Here is a 27,218-nt window from a genome sequence, read left to right as displayed (position 1 = left end):
GGCGGCTCTAAGCTGGGGGCTTTTGTGTCTGCGACTCGGGAGCGGCGAGAGCGCAGACCTCATCCTCAGAGGGCGCTGTGAGTGCGCCGCCAGGGCCGGGCCGCCCGCCTCCCGCCTCCCCTGTCAGCGGCTCCTGAGGCGGCGGTGGCGGCGGCGGCGGCGAAGAAGAAGGAGTGGGAGGAGGCGGCGGCGGCGGCGGCGCACTCGTCCTCCGCACACGCCGGCCCCGGGCGGGGGGCCGCCCCCAGGCCGCTCTCCCGCCGCCGCCGCTGAGCCCGGGTGGCCCCAGCACGCTGCCCGGCCGCCCCGAGGCCTCGTCCTCCTCCCAAACTTTGCAAAGTCGGCCCGCGTCCCCACCGCCCTCGGCCGCGCCTCACCTCGGAGGCTCGCCTCGCAGCCGCAGCGGCCCCGCGAGGAGGAGGAGGAGCCGCCGCCGCAGCATCAAAGAGACCGAATTCCCGCGGCCTGGGGGGGAGTCATGCTTTGCGGTCTGTAATGTCAGCAGAACAGGAGAAGGATCCCATTTCGCTGAAGAGAGTTCGAGGTAACCGAGAAGGGCGCCGGGTTGAGGGGAGCGGGGGGAGCGGGGCGCGCGGGGGCCGTGTGCCCGCCGGCCGGGAGGCAACGGGGCTCTGTCCGGGCCTAACTCCGCGCAGCCCGCGTCCCGCCTGCGCCCCGGGGCCCGGGCTGCGGTCGGAGGCGCGCGGCCGCCGCGTCCCCTGTGCCGAGCCCTGGCCGCCCCGACTTTGTGTTAGGAGGCAGTTGAAGCCGCACTCAGCATCCCTTCATACCCCGCTCCTCGCCCACCTTACCTCGTTGGCCAGACACAGCACAATAGGCAGCTCAGAGGGTGAGAAAGAAACACTCCCTGGCAGAGACCACGAACGATGCCCTCCACCACCACCCCCAAAAAAGTAAGTTGGACCGCACTGGAGTTGACGCTCTTGCAGAAGGTGTGCCGGGCCTCCGTGTCTCTCCCAGCCCCCCTTCCCATTCTCCAAAAGGCAACAAACATACAGCTTTATTTTCCTTAGGCTTAAGAGGAGAACCTATATTCATTCAAAAGGCTTTTCTCTATTGGCTTATGGATAAGAATCAAATCGCCCCAAATCAGTTTTATACACGGCTGGCTTGCTTCTTCCTTGCACACTAGTTAGGAATTTTCCTGCTGCCTTACTATCCAAGAAGTATCAGAGGGAACGATGTGCCAGACAAAAGATAACGCATGTAAGTTCACAGACACCAAGTGCCGTCTGGAAATTTGGGGAGTATCCTCCAGCTCTTATTTCCAGCTTTCAATAGGGTTCAGGCCGAAAGTCACAAAGTTGAAGTAATACTGTTTGTTCAGTAAGCAAATATTTATTGAACATCTACTGTGTGCCTGGCACTGTTTTTGGCACTGGGATACCGCGGTGAACAAAGCAAAAAGACCATCTGCACCCAGGAGGAATGCACACTCTTGTAGGGTAAACAAATGATGAACAAATAAAAGGTATAGGATGTCAAATGGTAAGTGGTATGGAGAAAATCAAAGCAGGGAGAGTGGTTAGAAAATATGTATGGGGGTGGAGAGGTAGCAATTATGTATAAGAGGGCTCAGCTGGAAGATGATGTTTGCGCAAAGACCCAAAGGAAGTGACAGAGCAGAGCCATATGGATATGTGTGGGAATAGAAGTGTTGGCAAAAGGAACAGCAAGTGCAAAGGCCCTGGGTCTGGAATTTGCCTAGTGTGTTCAAGCAACTGCAAAGAAGCTATTGTGAGTGAGCAAAGGGAGAGTAGTGTGAACTGAGCTGAAGTATGGGGTGAATGTGTATTGGCCTTGTGAGCCATTTAAAAGATTTGGGCTTGTACTCTGAGATAGCGCCTGGATGATTTTGTGCAGAAGAGTGAGTGATCTGCCTTATGGTTTTTTTTTGGGGTTTTTTTTGCGGTACGCTGGCCTCTCACTGCTGTGGCCTCTCCCGTTGCGGAGCACAGGCTCCGGACACGCAGGCTCAGCAGCCATGGCTCACGGGCCCAGCCGCTCCGTGGCATGTGGGATCTTCCCAGACCGGGGCACGAACCCGTGTCCCCTGCATCGGCAGGCAGACTCTCAACCACTGCGCCACTGGGGAAGCCCTGCCTTATGTTTTTAACTGGCTGTTCTGCGGAGAATAGACTGTAGAGAACAAGGGCTAAAGCAGGGAGGCTAGTTAGGAAGTTATTGAAATAATCCTTTCATCCAAACAGGATAAAGTGCTTTATAAATCAGTAAGTAGTAAGGTAAATTTCCAATTGACTTAAGTGATGTAGAGATCAAGGACCACAGCCATTCATCTATGTTTTTGTTCCTTGTGACTAGAGATTAAACCTATAGAACTGGCTTGTGACACAGTGACAATGTGATATCCAAATAACATCACTTGAGTATTTAGTTAGAGATTGATTTTCTTAGCCATTTAAGCAAAAACATAATTTAGAGCAGAATATTGTTTTTACAGGCTTAATAGCACAATCTTTCATTTGGTGAAGGTTTTCTATTTCAACTTTCTTTTCTCTTTGTTGTTATGAATTGCCAAAGCCTTTAAGGAATAGACCTTTCTGAGATAGTTATTTCTTTGATATGTTTGCCATGTTATTTTGCCTACTATTAAAAATTACTTTGGGGGCTTCCCTGGTGGCGCAGTGGTTGAGAGTCCGCCTGCCGATGCAGGGGACACGGGTTCATGCCCCGGTCCGGGAAGATCCCACATGCCGCGGAGCAGCTGGGCCCGTGAGCCATGGCCGCTGAGCCTGCGCGTCCGGAGCCTGTGCTCCGCAACGGGTGAGGCCACAACAGTGAGAGGCCCGTGTAACGCAAAAAAAAAAAAAAAAAAAAAAAATTACTTTGGGGTTGAAGGAAAAGAAAGCTTTATCAAGTTTATACCTTTGAACTCAATTATCAGTCTTAATCAAATGTAATTTTAAATAAAATTGATGGGTATTTTATTGTGCATCAAGACTACAGATCTGTCTTTGTTTTATTACAACTGCTGGTTTTAAGTTTGATGCCCTAGTTGTTGGAAGTTGACTTAGGTGTCAGCTCAAGAATATTCTGAGAGTCAAGTACCAAAATAAAAGACAAAGCACTTTTTAAAATAAAAAGCCAATATGAAGAGGGGTTTTTATGATGTCATTTTGTACTAATTAGAACATTAATTTTTAAAACATTTTAAAATTATTTTATAATCCATAAAAGGTACCAGATTATCTACATGAGCTCTTCCGAAGCACAATTCTGCTGAACTTCACTGCCCTGGAGCTACTAGTTATAATTTATATCATCAGACTGCACGTAGAATGTGGTGTTTGCAGAGCATAATCTCTTGAACAGTGCTTCTCAATCTGTTTCTTATCCAATGATATATATATAATCAGACTTTTTAATGGTTATGTATTTATTTCATGGGTATTATCAAAAATATAAGTTATCAAACCTTTTGCTTAGGATAAGACTAAGATATAGATAAATAGACATATCTTTCTCTATATATAGAGAAAGACCTATATATTTGTTTAAATTTTAAATTTAAAGGAATTACTAGAAAATAATATTATAGACATAACTCAGATATGGCAAAATTATGGCAATGTGAATGACTAAGGACTTCGTAGACCAAAAGCATCGTAATCCCCTAGGATGCTTATTCAAAATGTAGCTTCCTGGACACACAGAATCAGAATTTCTGAGAGATTTCTCTGCATCTTTAACAAGCTCCCCTGGTGTTCCTTATGTACACTAAAGTTTGAGAACTGCTGCTGGTAGACCTAGATTGTGAAGGTAAGTGGACCAGAGGAAGCTGATCGGTGGTTTTCCAAACTTGTCGTGATAGTTTATTTATTTATTTTAATTTTACTTTTTAAAATATTTATTTATTTGGTTGTGCTGGGTCTTAGTTGCGGCAGGCAGGCTCCTAAGTTGTGGCTCGCCAGCTCCTCAGCTGTGGCATGCGAACTCTTAGTTGCGGCATGCATGTGGGATCTAGTTCCCTGACCAGGGATCGAACCCGAGCCTCCTGCATTGGGAGCCTGGAGTCTTACCACTGCACCACCAGGGAAGTCCCTGTCCTGATATTTTAATATTAGATTCACAATTGCTATTTAATGGCAAAGTATCTTACTCCTGTTTCCTACCAGTTCTTACCACTCCCCAAACCCTCAGCCCTGGGTTGTAAGACAGATCCATGAGGATAGGTGCAATATCTTGATTATCCTTCTGTTTCTTTCCTAATTGCCTTGCTCACAGTAAATACCAAATGAACGAATGAGTGAATACATGAAGGAACTGATTCGTATCGTTATGCTGCTTTCGGATTGTCCGTAGCCCCTCCCACCACTTTTACTTGCCCTTTTTCCTTATTCTAACCAACACTCCCATTATCCAGTATTTTTAGAACTCTTAGGTGTTGATCTGATGACGCTATTCATTCGTTTATTCAACAAATATTTGTTGGGCAGTTATAGTGCCAGACAGTGAGAATACATTGATTAAGAAGACATAATACCTGTCTTCAAGAACTTTTAGTGTAGTCTGGGATACTGACAAATAAGTAATCAATTACAAACAGCATGATAAATGCTGTGATAATCTACAGGACATAAAGGAACCTATATAACCTATCTTTAAGGGAGTCAAGGAAGGCCTCCTGGAGGAGAGTTCTACGAAGTGGTGGGTGTTCCTTTGTTTTAAATGATGTAGAAAGAGCAGCAAGGAGGATGAGGGATGAGAAAAAGGTCTAGGAAGTTAGTGGTGATTTTGAGAAGGCATTTTTAGGAGAAAACTGCATTTCAAAGTAGTGAATATTAAGTGGTGACGATATAATTTAAAAGAAGCTTGGTGATAGAAGGAAAGACATAGCCAATAACTTGGAAAGAGAGTCAAGAGGAAGTTTGTATGGGTTCTCTTTATTTTTTCTCCCTTGAAAAATGACAGACATATTAGTAGACAAACAAAAGAACCTGATTTAGAAGGAGAGGGGAGAAACTGAAAAAGCAACAGAAAGAGAGGATAATTCATTAATAGAGCATTCAGTACGTGTTTTTTAATATCTGCCATGTGCTAGGTATTCGCTGTTGTGGAAGCTGGGCATTAGACAGACAAGACTCCTCATAAATCAGGTTTCTGCATATGAGAGAAGGAATAGCAACAAGGATGCAAATGAAGAGTTAGTCTTGGGGAAAAAAAAGAGAAAATGAAGGAAGAAAAAGAAATTTAGAGATGAAGAAGGAAGCTGAAGCATTCATTTCAGATGAAATGCTTTTTTTTTAAACATACATGCCACATTTATTGTTTCAAATACAGTTATGTCTGATTTATTACTGATTTTGCCTGAAGAAGTTAAGACAGCAGACTTAATGACTCATATCAGAACTATGGTGAACACTATATAGTATCAAGATAACTCCATCTAGACTATGAACAAATGATAGTTCTTTAGTAAAAGTAGAAATTTCTCTAGTCATGAGGCAAAAGTGATTAAGTAGCTATCTGCTTTTAAAAGACTGTGCACCCTCAGATGAAACACTTTTAACCAGAGTTAGAAATGACATTGGAGAGGTAAGCATGTATTTTAGAATGGCATAGTAACACAAAAATGTCACAGAAGTGCTAAAAGTAGACTGTACTAAAAAATATAGACCATCTTGATCAGAGAAGTGTATGGAAGATTTGGATTAAGATTGAAGAGGAAGCATGATTTACAGTCACAGAATTGAGGGGAAGAACTGATGAGAGAAAGTCTGCAGGAAAGGATTGGGGGTTTTTGTTGTTTTGTTTTTTAATTGGCATATGTAAGGGCTAGGCAGAGTGTCAGGGAAACGAGTTTGGTTTTCAACACATTGAATGAATATCCCCCTGGGATGTTGCAGTGTATGCAACAGATACACGTGGTTTGGACTGAGGCCAGTGGTCTGAGCCAGAAATAGAGATCTGGAAGTTATCAGTAAACATGTGAATACTAATTGATGCCTTGGGAGTAGATGAGCTCACCCAAGAGAGTGAAGAGTGAGAAGAGAAAAGCATTGAGAAACGCAACTTTAGGAACACTAACATTTAGGAGATAAAAGGGGAAAGAGGACCCTGAAAAACAGAATGCGAAGGAGTAGCCAGAGAGGTAGAGGAGAAAACTGTAAGAGAATGGTGTCAGATATATAACAGGAAGAATAAATTTATGAGGGGGAGATAAATGGATTTTGTTGTTAACAAGTAGAATGAAAGGTGTCTATCTGTGAGACCTCCAGCATGTTCTTTCTCCCATATTCCCTAACCTGATGAAGATCATTTATCTCGAGATCCAAACCCATGCCCCACTGCAACTCAGCACTGTCCCAGAGTCCTAGATTATCTGTCTCCTTAGTATGTTTTGAACCCATCATCTCCTCAGTCTTTCCACAACCACTTCTTTAGTTCAGGTTTTGATTATCTCTTTGCTTATTATAATAACCCTATCACTGGTTTCAGTGGCCTCCCGTTTTGTCTTTCTTAACCCATTTTGCACATTGTTACTTACTGCTGGTGGTAAGTAACTACCATCTATTGAGTACTTACCAAGCAGTTTGCTAAGTAATTTAAATGGATCATCTTGCTTAATCCTCTCAATAACCCTTTAAGCTGGCTGATATCATCATTCTAGGTTTATAATTGAGGAATTGATATTCAGAGAGGTTAAGTAATATGTGGTTAAGTAACATATTCAAGTTTACCCAGCTAGTAAGTGGCAAAGCTAGAACTTAAATTCTAGGGCCCCAAATCTTAGCCGGTGTGTTCCATTGCTATAATGCTTCCCAAACACAATTTAGTCATGTTATTCTTTTTTGTAAAATTCTTCATTGGTTCCCCATTGCATTTAGGATAAAAATCCAACCTTCTTATATTAGCCCAATCCAACCTTCTTATATTTTTATTTGGCCCAGGCCTACCACTTAGTCCTCCATCCTTCCTATTCCATGAAATGCTTACCCTTGTCTCCCATGCTCCAGTTCTGAAATAGTCACATTTCCTCTCTAGATGTTGTCATGATCTCTCATGTCTTTAAATTTTTCTTTGCACATTCTGTTCCTTCTGCTAGGCATGCCCTCTTTTTTCCCGACTTTGGTAAGATACTCATCCTCAAAGCTTCAGCTCCACCAAGACCGCCCATTATTCGAGGTATTGACATTATTGTGTAGAGTCAGCTTCACACTTGGATGCCATCCACCCACCCTTCTAAGCTTTACCTTTGTGAGCAGCCTTAAACCTCATGTACCTCAGGAATGCAAAGATCATTAATTTGGGGCGAACAGCTGGCACAAGAACCACAAATATATGAAACTTTAAATCACTGATGTTGAGGGCTTTCTGAATTTAGTATTTATTACATACCCAGATTGATCTAGGTTTGGGGCATCACATAGCAGACACTTTCTGCCTTGCATTCTAAAAGGAAATAATGTCTTTTTCACTTCAATCATATAAGACCATTTTGCCAAATGCTTAATGGAATTCATACAATACTATATTCACATTTTTTTTTTTTTTTTTTTTTGTGGTACGCGGGCCTCTCACTGCTATGGCCTCTCCCGCCGCGGAGCACAGGCTCTGGACGCGCAGGCCCAGCGGCCATGGCTCACGGGCCCAGCCGCTCCACGGCATGTGGGATCTTCCCAGACCGGGGCACGAACCCGCATCCCCTTCGTCGGCAGGCGGACTCTCAACCACTACGCCACCAGGGAAGCCCTATATTCACATATTAATTCACAATATTTCCATTCCATGGTAGAGACCAGTATTACAGAAGTATGTGTTTCAGGTGAAGATAAAGCTGTTAGCTAAGATGTTCACATCCATAGTAAATGGTAGAGTAAACTGACATTATATCCCAGACTTCTCTGCTGTTGTGAAAAACCGATACTTGAGTGTCCACTGATTGTGCTGACACTGCTGGCTATTAGATATTTTGATAGGATGATAAATACTATAGAAGCTGAAATGAAGTGCACTAGTGGTATAGTTTAGTCTAAAGGAAAGCAAAATGAAAACTAATAATTGAGTACCCATTGTGTGCCAGGCAATGTGTTAGGCACTGTCTTAGTCCGTTTGGGCTGCTGTAACAATACCATAGACTGGGTGGCTTGTAAACAACAAACATTTTATTTCTTACAATTCTGGAGGCTAGAAAGTCCAAGATCAAGGTGCCAGCAGATTTGGTGTCTGATGAAGACCCACTTCGTGGTTCATAGACAACAGTCCTTCTCACTCTGTCCTAACGTGCGCAAGGGGCTAGGGAACTCTCCCAGGTCTGTTATGTAAGGGCACTAACTCTCCCAGATCTGTTTTATAAGGGCAGAGCCCGCATGACCTAATTTCCTATCAAAGGCCCCATCTCCTAATACCATCATAATGAGGATTAGGATTTCAACATACGAATTTTGGGGGAAAACAAACCTGGGTTGAGTCATTTAATGAGCCTAGAATACATCCTTATACCACATACACATATTAAAATAAACACTTATTTGGAATAATGATGAAGCAAGTCTCTTTAAAGGAAAATGTTGATTATAAAATATTTTAAAATAATGTAGTCACATTACTTATGAGAACAGTCACTGTCACAAACCAAACCATTATTGTGAATAAAGTGAGTTTAACAAAGGAAAAATTTAAATATATTAAAGGCACACTGCTATCTAGTGTACAGAATAATGCCTTCACTCCCTTTTAAGGACATGGGGCCAAAATAGATTGAGTCTTTAATAGGAAGAATAACTAGACCTAAAAAAAAAAAAGCATAAAAGGCCTAAAGTAAATAATCCGCTCTTTACAAAATAAAAAGTACTTACAAATAAAAGAATGAGTTTATACTTACAAACAGATTTCATATGAAAAGATCATTGATTTGTAGCGTCTTTAGATGGGGAAGAAATTGTATCATTTAGTAGGTTGGACTCTCCTCTAAGACTACAAGTAGAGAAACAACTTAAGCTTCCAGCTCTAAATAAAGGTTAAAGGGTGAAAGGAGAGGTAAAACTATTTTTGTGCTTAATTGAGATTGATTGGCATGATGAAAAGTGATAATATATAGATAAAATTCCTTAACTTAAGATGAGAGAGGTTTCTTTTTCTATTGTTGATATCACCCTTTCCCACTTCTCTTCCGCCTTGTGCATTCGGAGGGCTCTGGGAAGGTAGGAGTGAAGAGATGAGTTGAAGAAATTCAATTATTAACAGAAGGATCAGAGTAGCACTGTTAGGACAAGATTTGGAAGTTCCCGTTTTCTTGGTTCTGTGCTCCACAACTCTCAACTTCTGGCTGAATGTTCATGGTTTACCTTGCAGAGTCAGCTGCAGCAGATATGTAGAGCAGATAGAGAGTCGCTTTGGTACCAAAAGTTATTAAGGTAACCTAAATAACTAGCTTTATGACCACTACTTTCCCCTCCCCTTGCACTTCGTTTTTAAAGAGTAATAATTACAGAAATTCTTGGTAGCTTATATTCTGATTAGCCCCAATGACCATGAATCTGATCTAACATTACTTATTAACATCATGGAGATGACAGAACCACCAGTATTACATATAGCAGTGGGAGGGACCTAGGTAAGGCCAAGAGTCAGAGCCATTGGAAATGTTACATAGTTAACTTTTTAGATGAACAATAAGTGAGGCAACTGAGACCAGTGGGAACTTGAAGATTGTTTTATGGAGGGAAATATTAGACTCTTAAATAAAAAACTAATACTATAAAACTCAATTTTCAAAAAAGAATTTTAGGTGGTTTTGCTTACAGATTACTTGAAAATAATGAATTTATTTAACTGATTCCAAATGTCAGAGTTTTGCCTTACAGTAAATACAGGAATTATCATTAAAGTTTTAGAAAATGAACAGAGATGGTAGATACTAACCATTAAGAGTACGTTTTGTCCATCTTTAACTTACAGCATTTTAATAGTAAAATTATAATTATTCAGTAGTCTTAATAATGCTGTGAATGGTAATTTATATATTCTAGATTAGAGATTAATTTGTTAATAACTTTTTATTTTTTAAGAATTACCTTTTTCTGTTGATACTTTTGTTATAATGAAATACCTATAAAAAATGTTAGGAAGGACAGGACTTTGATGTTTGGACCTTTTGTTTATTTATATAGCCACTTTATTATTTGACCTCAAGCCCATTAGTAATTCTTTTCCACAGAATTTCTAGGTATTCAGATTCAAGAACAACACATTTCTCTGTTCAGTATGTTAGTATATACTGTTATGGAAAACTGCATACAAATTGTTAATATGAACTCATTAGTTCAGTGTATATAGGCTACTGAAAGTTATACATTGGTTAAGTAGTTTAGCCATTCCTGAACCATATGATTTTGAATGAATGACCTTGAGGAGTGCACTGGATCTCTCTCTTAGTTCTTTACTTACCATCTATTCAAATGGGATTACCATGTCAAATTAAAATTAAAAGATAGGAGTCCCTTTATCATTTTTTTATTAAAGATTTTTTTTAATGGTCACAACTATAATTTAATGAATGTTTATATTTTTCCCTGTTTATAGTTTTTTTAAAAAAATTAAAGTTTAGTTTATTTACAATGTTATATTAGTTTCAGGTGTACAACATAGTGATTCAGTGTTTTTTATTGATTATATTAAGATAGGAGTTCCTTTAGTTTGAACCAGAAGTTTCCATTTTTGCCTTTTGTGGGCCACTGAGGAAGACAGTATATGTACAAGATCTTAGGGAAGCAAACTACTATATTAAAAGCAGATAAACCTAGTTTTATCCAAGCAACAAAACAAAAATAAATAATTCGAACTTCATCAAAATTAAAAACGTATGTGTTTTACATCTGATGATTCTAGTATCCTTAATATATACATAAAGAATTCTTAAAACTTAACAGAAAAGACAAACACTCTAACTAAAAAATAGGCAGAGAACTTGAATAGGCATTTCTTCAAAAAAGATAAATGGTCAATAATGGTCAATGTAAAGATGCTCAACATCATTAGTAATTTTGGAAATGCAAATTAAAAGCACAAGGAGATACCACTTCATACTCACTAGAGTCACTATATTAAAAAAAAACCTATAAATCTTGGGGAGAATGTGAAGAAATTAGAACTGTCAGACTTTAGAGGTGGGAACATAAAATGGTGCAGCCACTGTGGAAAACGGTTGGGCAGTTCCTCAAAATGTTAATCATAGGGATACTATGTGACCCAGCAATTCCACTCCTAGGTGTATACCCAAGAGAATTGAAAACATACATTCATTTAAAAACATGTGCGTAAATGCATTATTCATAGTCCCTCCAAAATAGAAACAACCCAAATGTTCACCAGCTGATGACTGGATAAACATAATGTGGAATATTGTTCAGCCATAAAAAAGAATGAAATACTAATATATAAAATTACATGGTTGAACGTCAGAAATGTTATGCTAGGTGAAAGAAGCCAAACTCAAAGCCACACATTAGGTGCTTCCCTGGTGGCACAGTGGTTGAGAGTCCGCCTGCCGATTCAGGGGACACGGGTTCGTGCCCTGGTCTGGGAAGATCCCACATGTCCAGGAAGATCCCACATGCTGCGGAGCGGCTGGGCCCGTGAGCCATGGCCACTGAGCCTGCGGGTCCGGAGCCTGTGCTCCTTAACGGGAGAGACCACAACAGTGAGAGACCCGCGTACTGCAAAAAAAAAAAAAAAAAAAAAAAAAGCCACACATTATATGGCTAACAGGTATGGGGTTTCTTTATGGGGTGCGGATAATGTTCTGGAATTAAATAGTGGTGATGGTTACACAGCCTGGTGAATACGCCCAAAACCCACTGAATTGTACACCTAAAAGCAAAAGAAAAACAAATACTAGTTTTAGATTTCAGAGCTGCTTTTTTACCAGGGGTATGATCCATACCTTTACAATTCCATTTCTTTTTCTTTCTTTTTTTAAAATGGGGATGATTTTCCTCATAGGTTTGTTATGAAGATTAAGTGAAAGAACATAGATACAGATATAAACTTCTACGATGGTAGAACAAAGCTACCGTACAGATTCTCTTCTAAATTTCAAGTGAAATGAACCAAAACAGTTTTAAAAAACAGCAAAAATGTCAGCGATAGCAGCAAACAAGGGAAGTGGCATTGCCCGGTAACATAAATCTGGAACAGGGTGAAATCTGGATCACTGTTTTAGGCTTCTAAAACAATCCCTGCCCCTTGGAAGCTGCTGGTGATTTACAAAATTTTGAGAATTACTAATAACCTCAAGTCTGGAGAAAAGCAAATTAAATGAGTAGTCTTGTCTTCTCACTCCTCTGAGTAAGAAAAAAATGAGTGAAACAGGGGAAGTTTTTGTTGTTGTTTTTAAAGGACTCTCTGACAGAAAAGAAGCCTTCAGGGATACAAATTGAATCAGAGGACTCAAGGGAATCCTCCCATGTGAATGGGTTACTGCACCCCCCTACTAGGTAGATGTGCATTTAACAAAATCTTAGAATTAAGAGCCTGGATGTTTCAAGGAAACACAACAGGTTAATCTTACTAACATAGGCAAGCATTATAAAGAGAATATTAGCATATCCAGTCACATAAATATAACATTCATATAAAAATTAGTAAGTTGGGTTTACTAACATAGGAATGTCAGACTGGGTTCAACATTAAAATAAGGTAAAGGGGACTTCCCTGGTGGCACAGTCGTTAGGAATCCACCTGCCAATGCAAGGGATACGGGTTCGAGCCCTAGTCCAGGAAGATCCCACACGCTGCAGAGCAACTAGGACTGAGTGCCACAATTACTGAAGCCTGCATGCTCTAGGGCCCACGAGCTACAACTACTGAGTCCACGTGCCACAACTACTGAAGCCCGTGCGCCTAGAGCTGGTGCTCCATGAGAGAAGCCACTGCAATGAGAAGCCCACGCACCACAACAGAGTAGCCCCCACTCGCCACAACTAGAGAAGACCCAACACAGCCAAAAATAAATAAATAAATAAATTTATAAATAAATGTATAAAAATAAATAATGTAAAGGAAAAACATCATATGATTATCTCAATAGATGCAAGCCATCTAAGCCAGGCAAACAATCTTAGATAAGAATAAAAGGGAGTCAAAGTTATGCACATTAAATCAGAGCTTAAAAGGTCTGGGCAAAGTTACAAGATAAAAATAAAAGCATGATAATTATGTAAACATACTGTAGCAAACTAGTGAACTGACACAAAGAATAAGAAGAGAAAGAGCATGCAGAAGATGAAGAACCCATAACCTACAGGACAGAAGGAAATAACTCACATGTACTTCAAGTTGTAGAACTTAAATAAAATAAGAGCTCAAAGACAAGATAATATTAAAACACAGAAGAAGGGTAAATTGCAGACCTAAGGAAATAAATTGACTAAAACAACATATATAGAGAACAAATTAGAAACAGAATAAAGATAGTTAACAATTAAGTTACATAATAGAAAAACTTCAGATAATCAGATTAAGTGCAGATGAAAAAGACTAGTCAGATGAGCTAATAGGTATGGAGCTAAAAAATCTCCCCAGCATAATGATAATTAGTACCCCTGAAATAGAGCACTGAACAAATAGAGTGGAAAAAAAGTATTCAAAGATATGAGAAAAGAAAATTTATCTGAAATGAAGAATCTAGAGATAGAAAATACCCTGCTAAATTTAGGGAGGGAAAAAGAAGAATAAGATGTGATACTATACTATCCTCAACTTTCAAAGCAGGAAGTCACTTGACACCATCTAAAGATTGAAAAAAGAAAAACCATAATTTCTCCAACTTAATGTTTTTCTTGTTGTCTTTTCTTAGCCTTAGAGAATTATTTTCAAAAATTTCTCTTTTGGTGAAGAAACATTTAGCATATTCTTCAGTTTAATTTATTTCTTTTTCCTTTATTAAATTCTAATAAAGTTAAAATTTAATGCTTTTATTTAAAAAATAATAGCCCATTTTTGTAAAGGTATTACTATCACAAATTTATACACAGGAGGAAAAGTAGGTAGGTAGATAGTAAGCTAAATCTCTGGAATGATGTTAACGTAGGAGTAATACTATTTTCAGCCTGGGAGGTGTTAGAAATATGTATCAGTCAGAGTCCAGCCAGGAGACAGAAACCAGACTATTTTTAAATTTATTTATTTATTTGTCCTTGGCTGTGTTGGGTCCTCGTTGTGGTGCACGGGCCTCTCACTGCGGTGGCCTCTCCCGTTGTGGAGCACGGGCTCCAGGCGGGTGCGCTTCAGTAGTTGCGGCAGGCAGGCTCAGCATTTGTGGCTCATGGGCTCTAGAGCGCAGGCTCAGTAGTTGTGGTGCACGGGCTCAGCTGCTCCGCGGCATGCAGGATCCTCCCGGACCAGGGCTTGAACCTGTGTCCCCCGTGCCGGCAGGCGGACTCCCAACCACTGTGCCACCAGGGAAGCCCCAGACTAGTTATTTTTAATGAAAAGAATTTGATATAAAGTATTGTTAACGGATGTTAAACTGGCAAAATAGGATACTAAAGTTTTTACAGAGGTAACAACTGTGGGAAGCAGCTACCATTCTTAAGGCTGAAGGACATAGGAAAGAGGTTGGAATTATTAAAATATATAAACTCACAAGAGGGTCCCTGTGGAGTTTAAACTCAGGTCTCTGAGAAGGGGGTGCTGCTTAGGCTGGTATGAATGCCTGTGGGGTTAGAGGATGGGCCCTATGGGCCTGGGACTCAGACACCAGGTGCTGATGTCTCTGAGGACGGCACAACCAGGCTATCTGGGATAATATGTGAGCTAAATAAAAACAGTATTATTTTGTTCTAGATGGCTAGCCAGAACAGGGAGTACCTTTCTACTTATTAGAAGTCTTCCTCTTTGTCCCTCAATAGGGCTTTTAAAAAGTTTTTGTTCATACTGATCTTGTGCACTTCTTAAATTTATTGCTAGCTATTTTAGTTTAGTTTTGTTCCTGTTAATGAAAGCTTATCTTCTACTTTATCTTTTAACTGGTTATAGTTTGTAATATGAAAGCTTTTGATGTTTAGATATTAATTTAACATCCAGAATCCTTACTAAAATTTTGTTATTGTTGTCATAGTTTTTTACCTCCACAATATTTAAACCTCTTCTAAATAGCTCTTACAGAAATCTGCTTTGCATTTTTATGTGTGGAACTATCGCCAGCATGCTGATTTCTCTTTATTGCCAAGTACCATTACTTTTCCTGAACTACTATTGTAAAGATATCATTACTGGTCTCCCTGCTTCTACCCCATTCCCATCACCAATTTATTCTCAGCACAATTGCTAATGTAATCTTTTAAAAACATAAATCGTGTTACTTTCCTGCCCAAAATCCTTAAATGATCATCCACTGTTCTTAACATAAAATCCAAATTCCTTACCATAAACTATAAGGCTCTATGTCTCAGTTGGCTCGCGCTGCCATAACAAAATGCCATAGACTGGGTGGCTTAAACAACAGAAATTTATTTTCTCTCAGTCTGGCACTAGGAAGTCCAAGATCAAGGTGCCAGCTAGTTTGTCAGCTCCTGGTGAGGGCTGTCTTCCTGGCTTGTAGATAGACGCCCATCTTCTTACTTTGTCCTCATATGGCCTTTCCCACTGTTTGCATGTGGGAGGAAGGAGGGTGGAAGGGAGGAAGGGGGTGTGGAGAGAGAGAGTTCACTTTCTCTTCTTAGAAGGCCACTAATCCCATTACCCTCATGACCTAATGTAACCCTAATTACCTCCAACAGCCCCCACCTTCAAATACTATCACATTAGGGGGCAGAGTTTCAACATATGAATTGTGCGGGGACATTGTGCATTTAGTTCATGACACTCTAAAATGATCTGGTCCCTGCCTGTCTCTTCAGCCTCTTCTAAAGGTGCTCTCCAGAGTTCCGTAACACACTGGCCTCTTTTAAATGTCTCAGACAGGATGACACATTCAAGCTCCTTTCTATTTATTCTCTCTGCCTAGAGGCTTTTCGTTCTGCTCTTCATATGAGAGATTTCTTATCATCTTTTAGGACTCAGTTTAAATATCTCTTTCTCTGAATCCACATGTATGAGCAAGTCTCCTATAATTCTCTGTCAACTCATTGGATTTATTTATTTATTAATCTATTACAGATATGTGTTATAGTTTACTACAAATGTGTATCTACATATATGTGCACATAATTTTATTCTGTCTGCTTTTGTATATGTTCAGAATTCTCTGTAATAAAAAGTGTGTTTTTTTAATGGAAGAAAATCCCATGTTTTTTTAAACTTCTTAGATTCACAGTCAAGCTTTTGCTTTTGCTTGATCATATTGAGAAAATCATACTCACATACATTGTTGTATTTTGACAATACCTTTCAGAATTAAGAGGCACATACCTCTGATGCCATAATTCCAGTCCTAGGAATCACTTTTACATGAGTGTAAAGACATTGATACATGGATTTTCATTGCAGAACAGCAAAGGTTTGAAAACAATCAAAATATCCATCAATAGGGAGGGGACTAGTTTAATGAATTATGGCATAATCATACTGTGAACTACTCAGTTATTAGAGAATGGAGCAGTTCTATATGTAATGACATGGAATGATTTCCAAGTAAGAAAGCAAGGTACAGACCGTTGTTCCATACTAAGCATGCCATTGTTTGTGTACTCCCCAGAGATATACTGGAATTTATCTAGATTATCTTTGGAAAGATAGATCAGAAACTAGCAACAGTGTTTGCTTCAGGGATAGGAAACCAGATGACTGAAGGTTTGAGGGTGGGATGGAGAATTACTTTTTCACTGAAAGAATAATAAAAAATGCTATGGGGTAGAGGTGAATGACTGATTTTGGCTGAGATTATGGGGAAGACTTTTTGGAGAACAAAGATAGTAAGAGCTTAGTATTGCTTTTATCTAATAAAAATAGAAAACATATTAACAGGTAGCTATAATACATATTGCTATGAGAGATATAAATTTCACTTATAAGTAGAAATACTATCTGGATTTATTTATTTATTTATTTTTAGGTGGTGATAGTGGACTGGATGGGTTAGGAGGACCAGGTGTACAACTAGGAAGCCCAGATAAGAAAAAGCGCAAGACAAATACCCAGGTAAATTGGCATTTTCTTTAATAACAGTTTTTCTTCACTGATATGATCAGGCTATGAGGTAAATTTAACTTTCGTCGTGGGTTTTGTTTCCTATCCTAATTCAGAACCTAGTAGTGACTTCTGCAGTGATTTGTTTTTTGGGTTTTTTTTTTGCTTTGCAGCTAGCGGCTATTATTGGACTGTAAGCCTAGAGTGAATATTGCAGGAAGGAAGTGTAGGCAGATAAATTAAAATGCTTACTCTTAAAGCTAATTTAAAAGGAATAGATGCCTGTACTTTTATGAAAAGATTTAAAAATATATGGACACAAGTTTAACTTGGAGTAATGTTCAACTATTATAATAAGTAGTATGTACATATCATGAAGCAATCATGATGGAAGCATCTTTTGTCTGAAACCTTTGGTTGTAATAAACAGTTATAAATACAGACTTTCTTGGTTTTATCCTCTGTAAATTTGAAGCACTGTTTTTATTATAAAGACTGCAAGTAACTATGAAATGTGTACAGATTACCTGTTTCCATTTTGGCCACACTGTTAAAGCTTGCAGTTGTGACTAAAACTGGCAGTTTATTTTTCCAGTCTGAGGCCTAGGCCTTAGTGCTTTGGGAATACTTTAATAGCTAACTCTCTGAAGTTAAGCTAGGGAAAGAAATTTAGATCCTGTTTACTGTTATTTCATTTTATGGCTGTTTGGAGGTATAAAGGTATTTTCAGTTAAAATTTTAAGTGAAAGATTCTAGAGTTACAGGCAAGCATATTCAATGAAAATTACGGTAATGAAGCTTCTTTTGAAGGCTGAGTACTTCTAGAGTTTGTAACAATTGATTTGAGCTCAAAAAAGTACACCTTATTTCCTTTCCTAAATGAAAGAAACCTACACAGTTTTATCATTAAATATAAATAGAAACATTATTTGGAATTGAAAGGTCAGGTGAAGAATTAAATTTTTGTAACACTTGAAAAGAAATTTAAAACTAAGTTCATAAATGTTAACATTTATGACTTCTTTGATCAAAAACATGTATTTTACATTCTCATTTCAGGGGCCTTCTTTTCCTCCATTGTCTGAGTATGCTCCACCACCAAATCCAAACTCTGACCATCTAGTGGCTGCTAATCCATTTGATGACAACTACAATACTATTTCCTATAAACCACTACCTTCGTCAAATCCATATCTTGGCCCTGGCTATCCTGGCTTTGGAGGCTACAGCACATTCAGAATGCCACCTCACGTTCCTCCAAGAATGTCTTCCCCATACTGTGGTCCTTACTCACTCAGGAATCAGCCACACCCATTTCCTCAGAATCCTTTGGGCATGGGTTTTAATCGACCTCATGCTTTTAATTTTGGGCCACATGATAATTCGAGTTTTGGAAACCCATCTTATAATAATGCACTAAGTCAGAATGTTAACATGCCTAATCAACATTTTAGACAAAATCCTGCTGAAAACTTCAATCAGATTCCTCCACAGAATGCTAGCCAAATATCTAACCCTGACTTGGCATCTAACTTTGTCCCTGGAAATAATTCAAATTTTAGTTCTCCATTAGAATCTAATCATTCTTTTATTCCTCCCCCAAACACTTTTGGTCAAGCAAAAGCACCACCCCCAAAACAAGACTTTAGTCAAGGAGCAACCAAAAACACTAATCAAAATTCCTCTGCTCATCCACCTCACTTAAATATGGATGACACAGTGAATCAGAGTAATATTGAATTAAAAAATGTTAATCGAAACAATGTCGTAAATCAAGAGAATAGCCGTTCGAGTAGCACTGAAGCTACAAACAACAGCCATGCAAACGGGACACAGAATAATCCACGACAACCTAGAGGTGCCGCAGATACATGCACCACTGAGAAAAGCAATAAATCCTCTCTCCACCCAAGCCGTCATGGGCATTCTTCTTCTGACCCAGTGTATCCTTGTGGAATTTGTACAAATGAAGTGAATGATGATCAGGATGCCATCTTATGTGAAGCCTCTTGTCAGAAATGGTTTCATCGGATCTGCACTGGAATGACTGAAACAGCTTATGGCCTCCTAACAGCAGAAGCATCAGCAGTATGGGGCTGTGATACCTGTATGGCTGACAAAGATGTCCAGTTAATGCGCACTAGAGAAACTTTTGGTCCCCCTGCAGTGGGCAGTGATGCTTAATCACAGGCATTAACTACAGTGGTTTTTTTCTCCTGTGTATTACAGAGGTTCAGTGACACAGGATTTTAATGTTTTACATTATTTTTTTAAATGCACACACAAAAAAGTTATTTACCTTTTAGTTTTTATTAATAACCACTTCATTGCTAGTGCAAACTTTGTATTGTTTTTGTTTGCTATCTTAAATAAGAATAATGTATATGGGGGTGCATTAGAAAGTAATATACAAGTAAATTTTAGTTTGTAATCATGAACATAAAAGCCTCTTGAAGCTTCAAGATAATATATAGCAAATGTAGGCAAGTTTTGACTTTTAAAAGTTAGAATCATTGAAAAATGTATCAGTTGACCCTTGAACAACAGAGGTTTGAACTGCCTGGGCCCACTGATTTTCAATAAACACATACTATAGTACTACATGATCCACGGTTGATTAAATTCCAGGATGCGGAACCACAGTTTTGGGGGGCTGACTATAAAGTTGCATTCAGATTTTTGACTGTTAGGGGGTCGGCACCCCTAGCCCCCGCGTTGTTCAAGGGTCAAGTGTATTCCAGTGCTGAACTTTGGCAATATCAAATTAAATATTTAGTTCAAAAAAATATTTGAGGATCCATTTAACATGTTTTCAGAAAGAATATATGTAGTTAAAACATGGACGAAAGCATACATTTCAATGAGTGTTTTAAAAAATAATAGAGTATGACACCAGATTCGTCCCATATTAGGGTCCTTGAAATTAGTGACCTTCATATTATCAACTCAGTCTTTCCAGGATGTCTGTTTGTACAGATATGAGACAGATGTTAGCATATAGTAGATGTTCAATAAGTATTTGTTGATTAACTTGTGGATTGTACCACATGAAATTGCTAACATTAGATCAGTTGAAAATTGACTACAATTAGTAGAGTTGTCATAAAGGATTTTTTAGTTGTGCTATTTAGAAATATAACTATGCTCTTCACTCTTCAATTTGATTATTGAGTTGTTTTGTTATTGTTTTCCAGAGAAATAAATAATACAGTATCCTCAGAAGAATTGTGAATACTTTTCTTAATATCATTTCAAACCAGGGACATATTGCAAATGAGATAGGTAGAAACATCAATTTGGCCTTAGAGAGCTCTACTGGCCAAAGAGTGGTGGGTTGAAAAATCTTGTTCTGGGGATCTGAAAATTAAAAATGAGCCTCAGGGGAGTTCAAAATCCATTTTAAGCAAAGATCAATTAAGAGCCAAGATGAGAGCTTACTCACAGTTCGAGGCCCTGCAGCAGACAGGAGTTTCCGCTGTGACTGGGGAAAGAGTAAAAATGGACCTGAGAGTATTCTCTTGAGAGACGATTAAGAATGGAGACAGTTGGAGGTGCACTAATTAAGATTTGAAACAACAGAAGCCTGTTTTTGGAGTGGATCATAACCTGTGACCCAAAAAAAGGATTCTATATGACAATTGATAATAATTTATACAATGGTTGGATGTTGGTAAATCTCCCAAACTTGAACCATCGTTGTGACCAAAATTCTGAAGACTACGTGGTGACCTGCAAAAGGGATACTTTAAACCTTGGTGAAATGACAGCAGCAGCAATATTGCCAAGAAATTTAAATTATGCATGAAAATTTTGATTATAGTCCTTCGGTTAATAAACATGAACCCACACTTTTACATGACAGCACTGGTGTCACATGTCACAAGCCACTAAAGCAAAGTTAATTGAATTTTTCAATTCTGTTGTTTACAGTGTAGTCACCAGAACTTTATCCAGTGAACTGGTATAGTTTTCATCATTTGGAGATTTTTCTAAGAAACTTCATATTCTCCAATTGAAAAACAGTAATTGGAGGGTTTGAACAGTTTATACAGCCTAGCAAATGATGAATTTTATAAAAATGAAATATTTAATGTCCTATTAGAAGAAAACTTAATGCTTGTGATGTGTATTTTGTTTGAATAAAACTTATTTTTTTAAGTAGTGTTTTAATTTTGACCTACAGAAACAGCAATTTCATATGGTACAAGGCAATATAAGGTTTTCTCCATTTACCTGTGACTAGTTAGAGATGAGTACAAGATATTTTAAATATAGTTGTAATATAAATGTCTTTATAGTTTTAGGAAATGAAATGATATAAACTCTAATACTAGGTACTCCTTTGTGTGAAAACTTTACCAGTTGAAGCAGGTAAAAATGCAGTAGTTTGGGCTGACTCTTGACATTTGGTACGTTCAGTAGCATACTCGAAGATCACATTTTGCTTACATTGTAGTTTTTGTTAAAGATACATAATTTTCTAAATGTTTAAGGACTTAATTATGTTGTTTTTGAAATCCTAGTGACTGCAGATTTTTAAGATATGATGCACTGTATGCTATATGCCTAGTTCTAGCATCAGATCATGGTTGTTTTTTTTTAATGACTGAATACAGTTAGGTAGATGCTGAGTAGAACCTTCCAATGTCTTCAGGAGTTAACACTTTACACAGTAGTACTCAAGTTGTGCTCATTGCTAAAACTGATTATGCAGTTTCTAAAGCCCTCTATTGCTTACACTTTTATTAGTAGTTTTGTGAAAATGAAATAACCTCTCCCAAGTTAGTCTAAAAATACTTGATTTATAATGTGATTCTTTTATTTTCCATTTCCAAGTAGTTGTTTTTAAAAACTTACAAACAAGTGAATTTTTATTCTTGTATTTAGGTCTTAAGAGCACCTTACTTAAATACGAATCTGTTAAATTTACAGAAGAAAAACCCGTGGTTGATTTTAACAGTGAATCATAGGCAAACTACACTCATAGCTGTTGAATGTTTTCATGTATTTGAATTAATTTTCTTACTAGTTCCACATTTGTCTCTACATAACACTGTCAGAAGTTATCTAGAGGCTTTTTGGTAGGGAAAGTGATGAACTATAAGAATGGCGAGATATTAATTTGCCTAATGTGACTCAAAGAAGGCTATGATACAAATCAATACGGCTTTCTTAAGACAAGTGATGAGCTGTCCTAAACATTTAAAAAATACTCAGTGAGGGAAATAACTGCACACAGGTGGCATAATCTTCCAGTAGCATCGCACCTTTTTTGGTGTAATCCTTTTCCATCACTGAAAGGCCTCATCTCACATGCACACATACACGCAAAGACACACGTACATGCAATTGAGCAGGAAATCTTGGGGTTTCTCCTACATTCTCAAGTTTTGCCAGAGTTCAACCTGGCTATCAGCAGCTAGGCTCTCTCACCAAGGCTAGGTTACTAGAAAGTTTTAAAGTGTCAGTTCCTTTCTCAGAACTTGCTTTGTTCATTTCACTAGAGAATTCCTGATCCACTTGCTTCTAGATGCTACTGGACTCCCTAATGCAGGACAGCTTAGCTTGCTATAGAAAAATAAATTATTTTTCAGATAGAGTGCTTGGAATTAGATTTGTGGTCCATGTTTTCCTTTTGTGTGAAATACTTTAGCATACTGCTATTATGATTCTTGTTATCCAGACTAGAAGATTATGTACATAAAACTGAAGATTTTCTTGTACTAGTGCTTACTCTTCATAGATGAACACAATATAAAGAAATCCAGTTTGTGTGTGTGTGTGTGTGTGTGTGTATGTGTGTGTGTGTGTGTTTAGACTCCCAACTCTGCCTAGTGGTAGGAAAAAAACTTCAATAATAGGTTACCCTGAAATCTGCTGACTTTGATCATCCAGGTAAAATATCAGGAGTTTTCTTCTAATATTCTTTTACATTTGTTTGTCTTGAACAAACTGAGTGCTAGTACTTATTGTCCAACATACTATGGTAATTGTTTGTAATAGTAAAATATATATATAAGCAATGATTTTTAGAGGGAGCTCGAGAGTTTTTGGATTTCTTTTTTGCAGTGTATAAAGGTTTCATATGCATGAACATTTGTGCTATTTAAGATTTTTTTAATTAAAAAAAAAGTTTAAAAGCATCCAGATTCCCAAAGGCCATTTGTAAATAGTGGTTTAGAACTCTGTATAAGGTGATTAGATTCTTAGGGAAGCTCATAAAGGCTTATTTACACCATCATGTAGTTAACAATGTTGTATCATACTGAGTGCTCAGTCCTCTTTAGGGAATCAATCAATGTAGGAAGGAGAAAGAAGCAGAGGTCTTTCCTTTTTTCTGATTTGGTTCAGGAAGGTTGAGATGTTTGGTGTGTTTCCCAGTTGCCCTCTTCCCATCCTAAACTCTCAAGTGGAATGCTATATAAACCACCTTGCCTTGTGCCTTCCTGGATGCTCTGTACTTCAAAATTTCGTATCTTTCCTCTAATCAGAATTCTCATTTCTTTGTTGGCTGTGGTTGGCTAGATTTTAAGGGGACAGTCTGTTGCAGCAAGATTTGAACAAAGATAATGAAGTGGGATTAAATTTCTCTTTTTTTAAAGACTTTATTCAGAATGAATCTTTAATATCTTTGATTTCATACAATATGACCACATTTAGGCACCATGGAAAGCAGTATTTTTATCAAATTGATACGTTCTTGAGAGTACTTCCCAATCTCCTTTAGGTTGTGGAGACTTTTCACAATTTCTTTTCCTCTACTTCTGAACTCAGAGGTTTTCTTCTCATTTCCAAATTTTATCAACTTCCCCCTTTTCTCTATTCCATTTATCTGATAAAGCAGTATAGAAGTTATATCTGTAATTTTCCAACTCTTGGTACAGTGATGGGCTTAGAGGCATCCCTGGAGTAAAGGGACTAGGGATGGGATTAGTATCTCCCAAGACAAGGGGTCTAGGGCAAATAAAGGGAAGAAAGTTTTCATTGAAGACTTTTAATGAAACCCAATGGATAAGCTTCGTCTTTGTCATATTTTGTCGAAACACATTACTTGTAATTATATTAAAACTTATTCCAAATACCTGTACTTCTCTTGTTCTGTAGGTGATGTAGATGATGTTGCTTGTTAGTTAAAATACCTTTTATAAAAGAAAGTCCTGCTTCTTATCATGATGTATGTGACTTAAATGACTGTTTCATATTAAAACTATTTCTTCCTTATGTACTGCTTACATATACCTCTTTTTGGGATATTAGTTCAGTACTTTTATACAAATCTGAGTGTGTTCCACATTGGTGACATGTATTTTTGCAGTAAATTTTTGTTTTGTTCTTAGAGCATGTTTAAAGTAATACATGCGCTAGTGCTGTGATCTGTGGCAAAATTACTGTAATTCAAATTGGAAAATAAAATGTTTCCAGACTTTGTCCAACATTTATTCCTATGACAAAGGAAATTACTATGTAATACTAATTATTTCATATGCTGGTATGTTTAAGCTACTCTATGAAGTATGTGAGACATCAATATTTATGGGTTAGTAGATGGCCTGATGTCTTTGAAATGGGAGAGAGGGGTAAAATTTGGTGCTGGCAATTCATAGCACTCATAATACAATAAATACTTCTTAAAAATTTGATCTTCCTCTTACAGTTATAATTTACTAAGGAATTATCTTAATTTGACAGTGCATATTCAATTTTTTTAGCCCATACCATTAAAATTATATATTAGACTTTGAACTTATTCTGATGTCTTCCAACCAAAAAAGATATCATTCACTCACCGTAACCAAAATAAGTAGTAATATTAATCTTCATTTATTAATAAACTATTAAAATACCATAAAACTCCTCTAATTTACTTACAATTTATAACCATTGATACAAGACTTGAATGTTTACTTTCTACTATCTGATGAAAAGATTTGTTAATAAAAGTCATAATCAAGATTTTAAAGAAAAATGTTTAACCTTGGGAAAATTTTAAGCTTTTTAGAGACACTTATTTCAGAATACTAGTTTAAAAGCATTCTTTTGTCATTAAACCTTAAGTACCCAAAAGAATCGTAATAGATAATACTTGGAAATTTGTATATTTGAAAGTACGTGCTTAACAGAAAAAAAAAGAATGCTTGTGAGTGCTTAAACTGCATATCTTTTAAAATATTCAAATTTTTAGACTTTTATCAATTTAACCTGAATTAACAAGGTTTTACTATATCAGTGATGTATATTACAAGATTAATGTCTACCAATGTTATTCTAATGATCTCTCTATACAGCATCATTTTTGGCATGGTTGTTGTGGTATATTTTGTACATTTGATTGTTAGCTGTTGATAGAATTGACATAGCAATAAATCTGATTCAGTTCTTAAATTTTAAAAAATGCCAGATACAATACTGTGTCATAATCCCATTATACTTTATTTGAATGCCCAATGTTTTCATGGGTTTCTTTTTTTGTATTAAAAATTTAGTTTTACATGTTAGGGATTTTTTTTTTTCCTGGTATTTTCATATACAATCTTTTAGAACTGGGTCTGTTTCTATTTGAATCATAGAAGTTGAAAGAAGTATTCGTATTAAATGATTCATGAATTGCTTTGTGGAAAAATCTGAATAAAGTATGAAATGACTAGGTTACCCCCAAATTGTTTATGTTCTTTATGTGGTTAATGTACAGGTTACAGTTTTCAAGGAAATAAAATTGGCTTGGTAACTGATTGGATATAGTAGATAATGGATAGTTTAACTGTCTAAGGGCTTCCAAATATTAAACCAAATAATTCTCAATTCTGAATACTTTTTAATAATTACTATAAATAATGGTAAGCCAATTCTCATTTTTCTTTTTAAGATATTTAACTCTTATAATTTCTTCCTTCTTATCCTTTTTCTTTCTTCCTTAAACACCGTGCTAGAATTTAAAATTGGATGAGTTTAACTTATCTCCACATTTTAGTTTTTTATTCTGTAGGTAAATAGTAAGACGGGTAGAGGTTCTATCAAACAGTCCATGTTATTGTTGGCCATTCTTTTCAGGGATCATGCTAAATGTCATTTGTGCATTGTATAAAGAATGTTATCAGTATATAGACCTACTATTAGTAGAAATTATGTATGGCAGGCTTTCTTGAATAATATGTATTGTAAGTTTGTTTCCTATTAGTGTTATGCTTCAGATTCTTTTAAATAAAGCTAGTTTTTAAAGAGAAAAATAACTGTTTTTTAAATGCTTGACTTTTATCAAGACAAGTAGGCGTTGAACAGTCTTGGCTTTGGGTAGGAGATGTCCTAGGAAACATTAAGCAGGGCAGTAGCGTACAATTTACCAGGAATTTACTCTTGTTGTTGTTGTTTATTTATTTATTTATTTTTGGCTGTGTTGGGTCTTCATTTCTGTGTGAGGGCTTTCTCTAGTTGTGGCAAGCGGGGGCCACTCTTCATCGCGGTGCGCGGGCCTCTCACTGTCGCGGCCTCTCTTGCTGCGGAGCACAGGCTCCAGACGCGCAGGCTCAGTAGTTGTGGCTCAAGGGCCCAGCTGCTCCGCGGCATGTGGGATCTTCCCAGACCAGGGCTCGAACCCGTGTCCCCTGCATCGGCAGGCGGACTCTCAACCACTGCGCCACCAGGGAAGCCCAAACCAATATTTTTGGACAGGCTTTGCTATATACAACTTGTTTTTCCTGTGAAGTTTATACATAACACTGAGTCCTGAGTTTCCTTAAGAAAATGTGAACATATCTCTATTTTGATTTTTACAAATTAGGACTCCAGTTTTGTTAATAGAAAATTAATTGGAGAGGAGTGCTACAATCTCAGCAGCTTAGTGATCCCTGAAGTAGAGACACCGCTGTAGCAATATTAAGAACGAACTTGCCTGAATGATAAAATTAGTTTTACAAAAGACATCCGAAGTTTGCTTGAAGCAACCATCAGGTGCCTTGAGTAAAAAGAGAATGCATAAAATGTGAATGTATCAGTTGATGCAACTTGGTATTAGAGGTAATAAAAGTGACAAAAATACAAGATAAAATTTGAATGCACAAAAGATTTATTTAAATGTGTGGAAGGAAAAAAAAACAGGAAAAGTGTATCTT

At 37.7% G+C, this 27,218-nt stretch overlaps 1 protein-coding gene across 1 annotated transcript; it reads left to right on the top strand.

Moving 5' to 3' along the window:
* Nucleotides 1-372: 372 nt before the first annotated feature.
* Nucleotides 373-24,535, top strand: PYGO1 (pygopus family PHD finger 1). Its single transcript, XM_027123086.1, has 3 exons — nucleotides 373-544; nucleotides 17,039-17,124; nucleotides 18,172-24,535. Exons 1-3 carry the CDS (start codon nucleotides 496-498, stop codon nucleotides 19,294-19,296), a joined length of 1,260 nt encoding a protein of 419 aa, XP_026978887.1. The 5' UTR covers nucleotides 373-495; the 3' UTR covers nucleotides 19,297-24,535.
* Nucleotides 24,536-27,218: the final 2,683 nt, after the last annotated feature.

Source organism: Aethalodelphis obliquidens, unplaced genomic scaffold, assembly GCF_003676395.1.
Source record: "Aethalodelphis obliquidens isolate GAN/ISIS:26980383/991018 unplaced genomic scaffold, ASM367639v1 scaffold26, whole genome shotgun sequence".
Classification (NCBI taxonomy): Eukaryota; Metazoa; Chordata; class Mammalia; order Artiodactyla; family Delphinidae; genus Aethalodelphis; species Aethalodelphis obliquidens.
The sequence above is the reverse complement of the archived record's forward strand: the minus strand, read 5'-3'. Positions and strand labels throughout refer to the sequence as shown.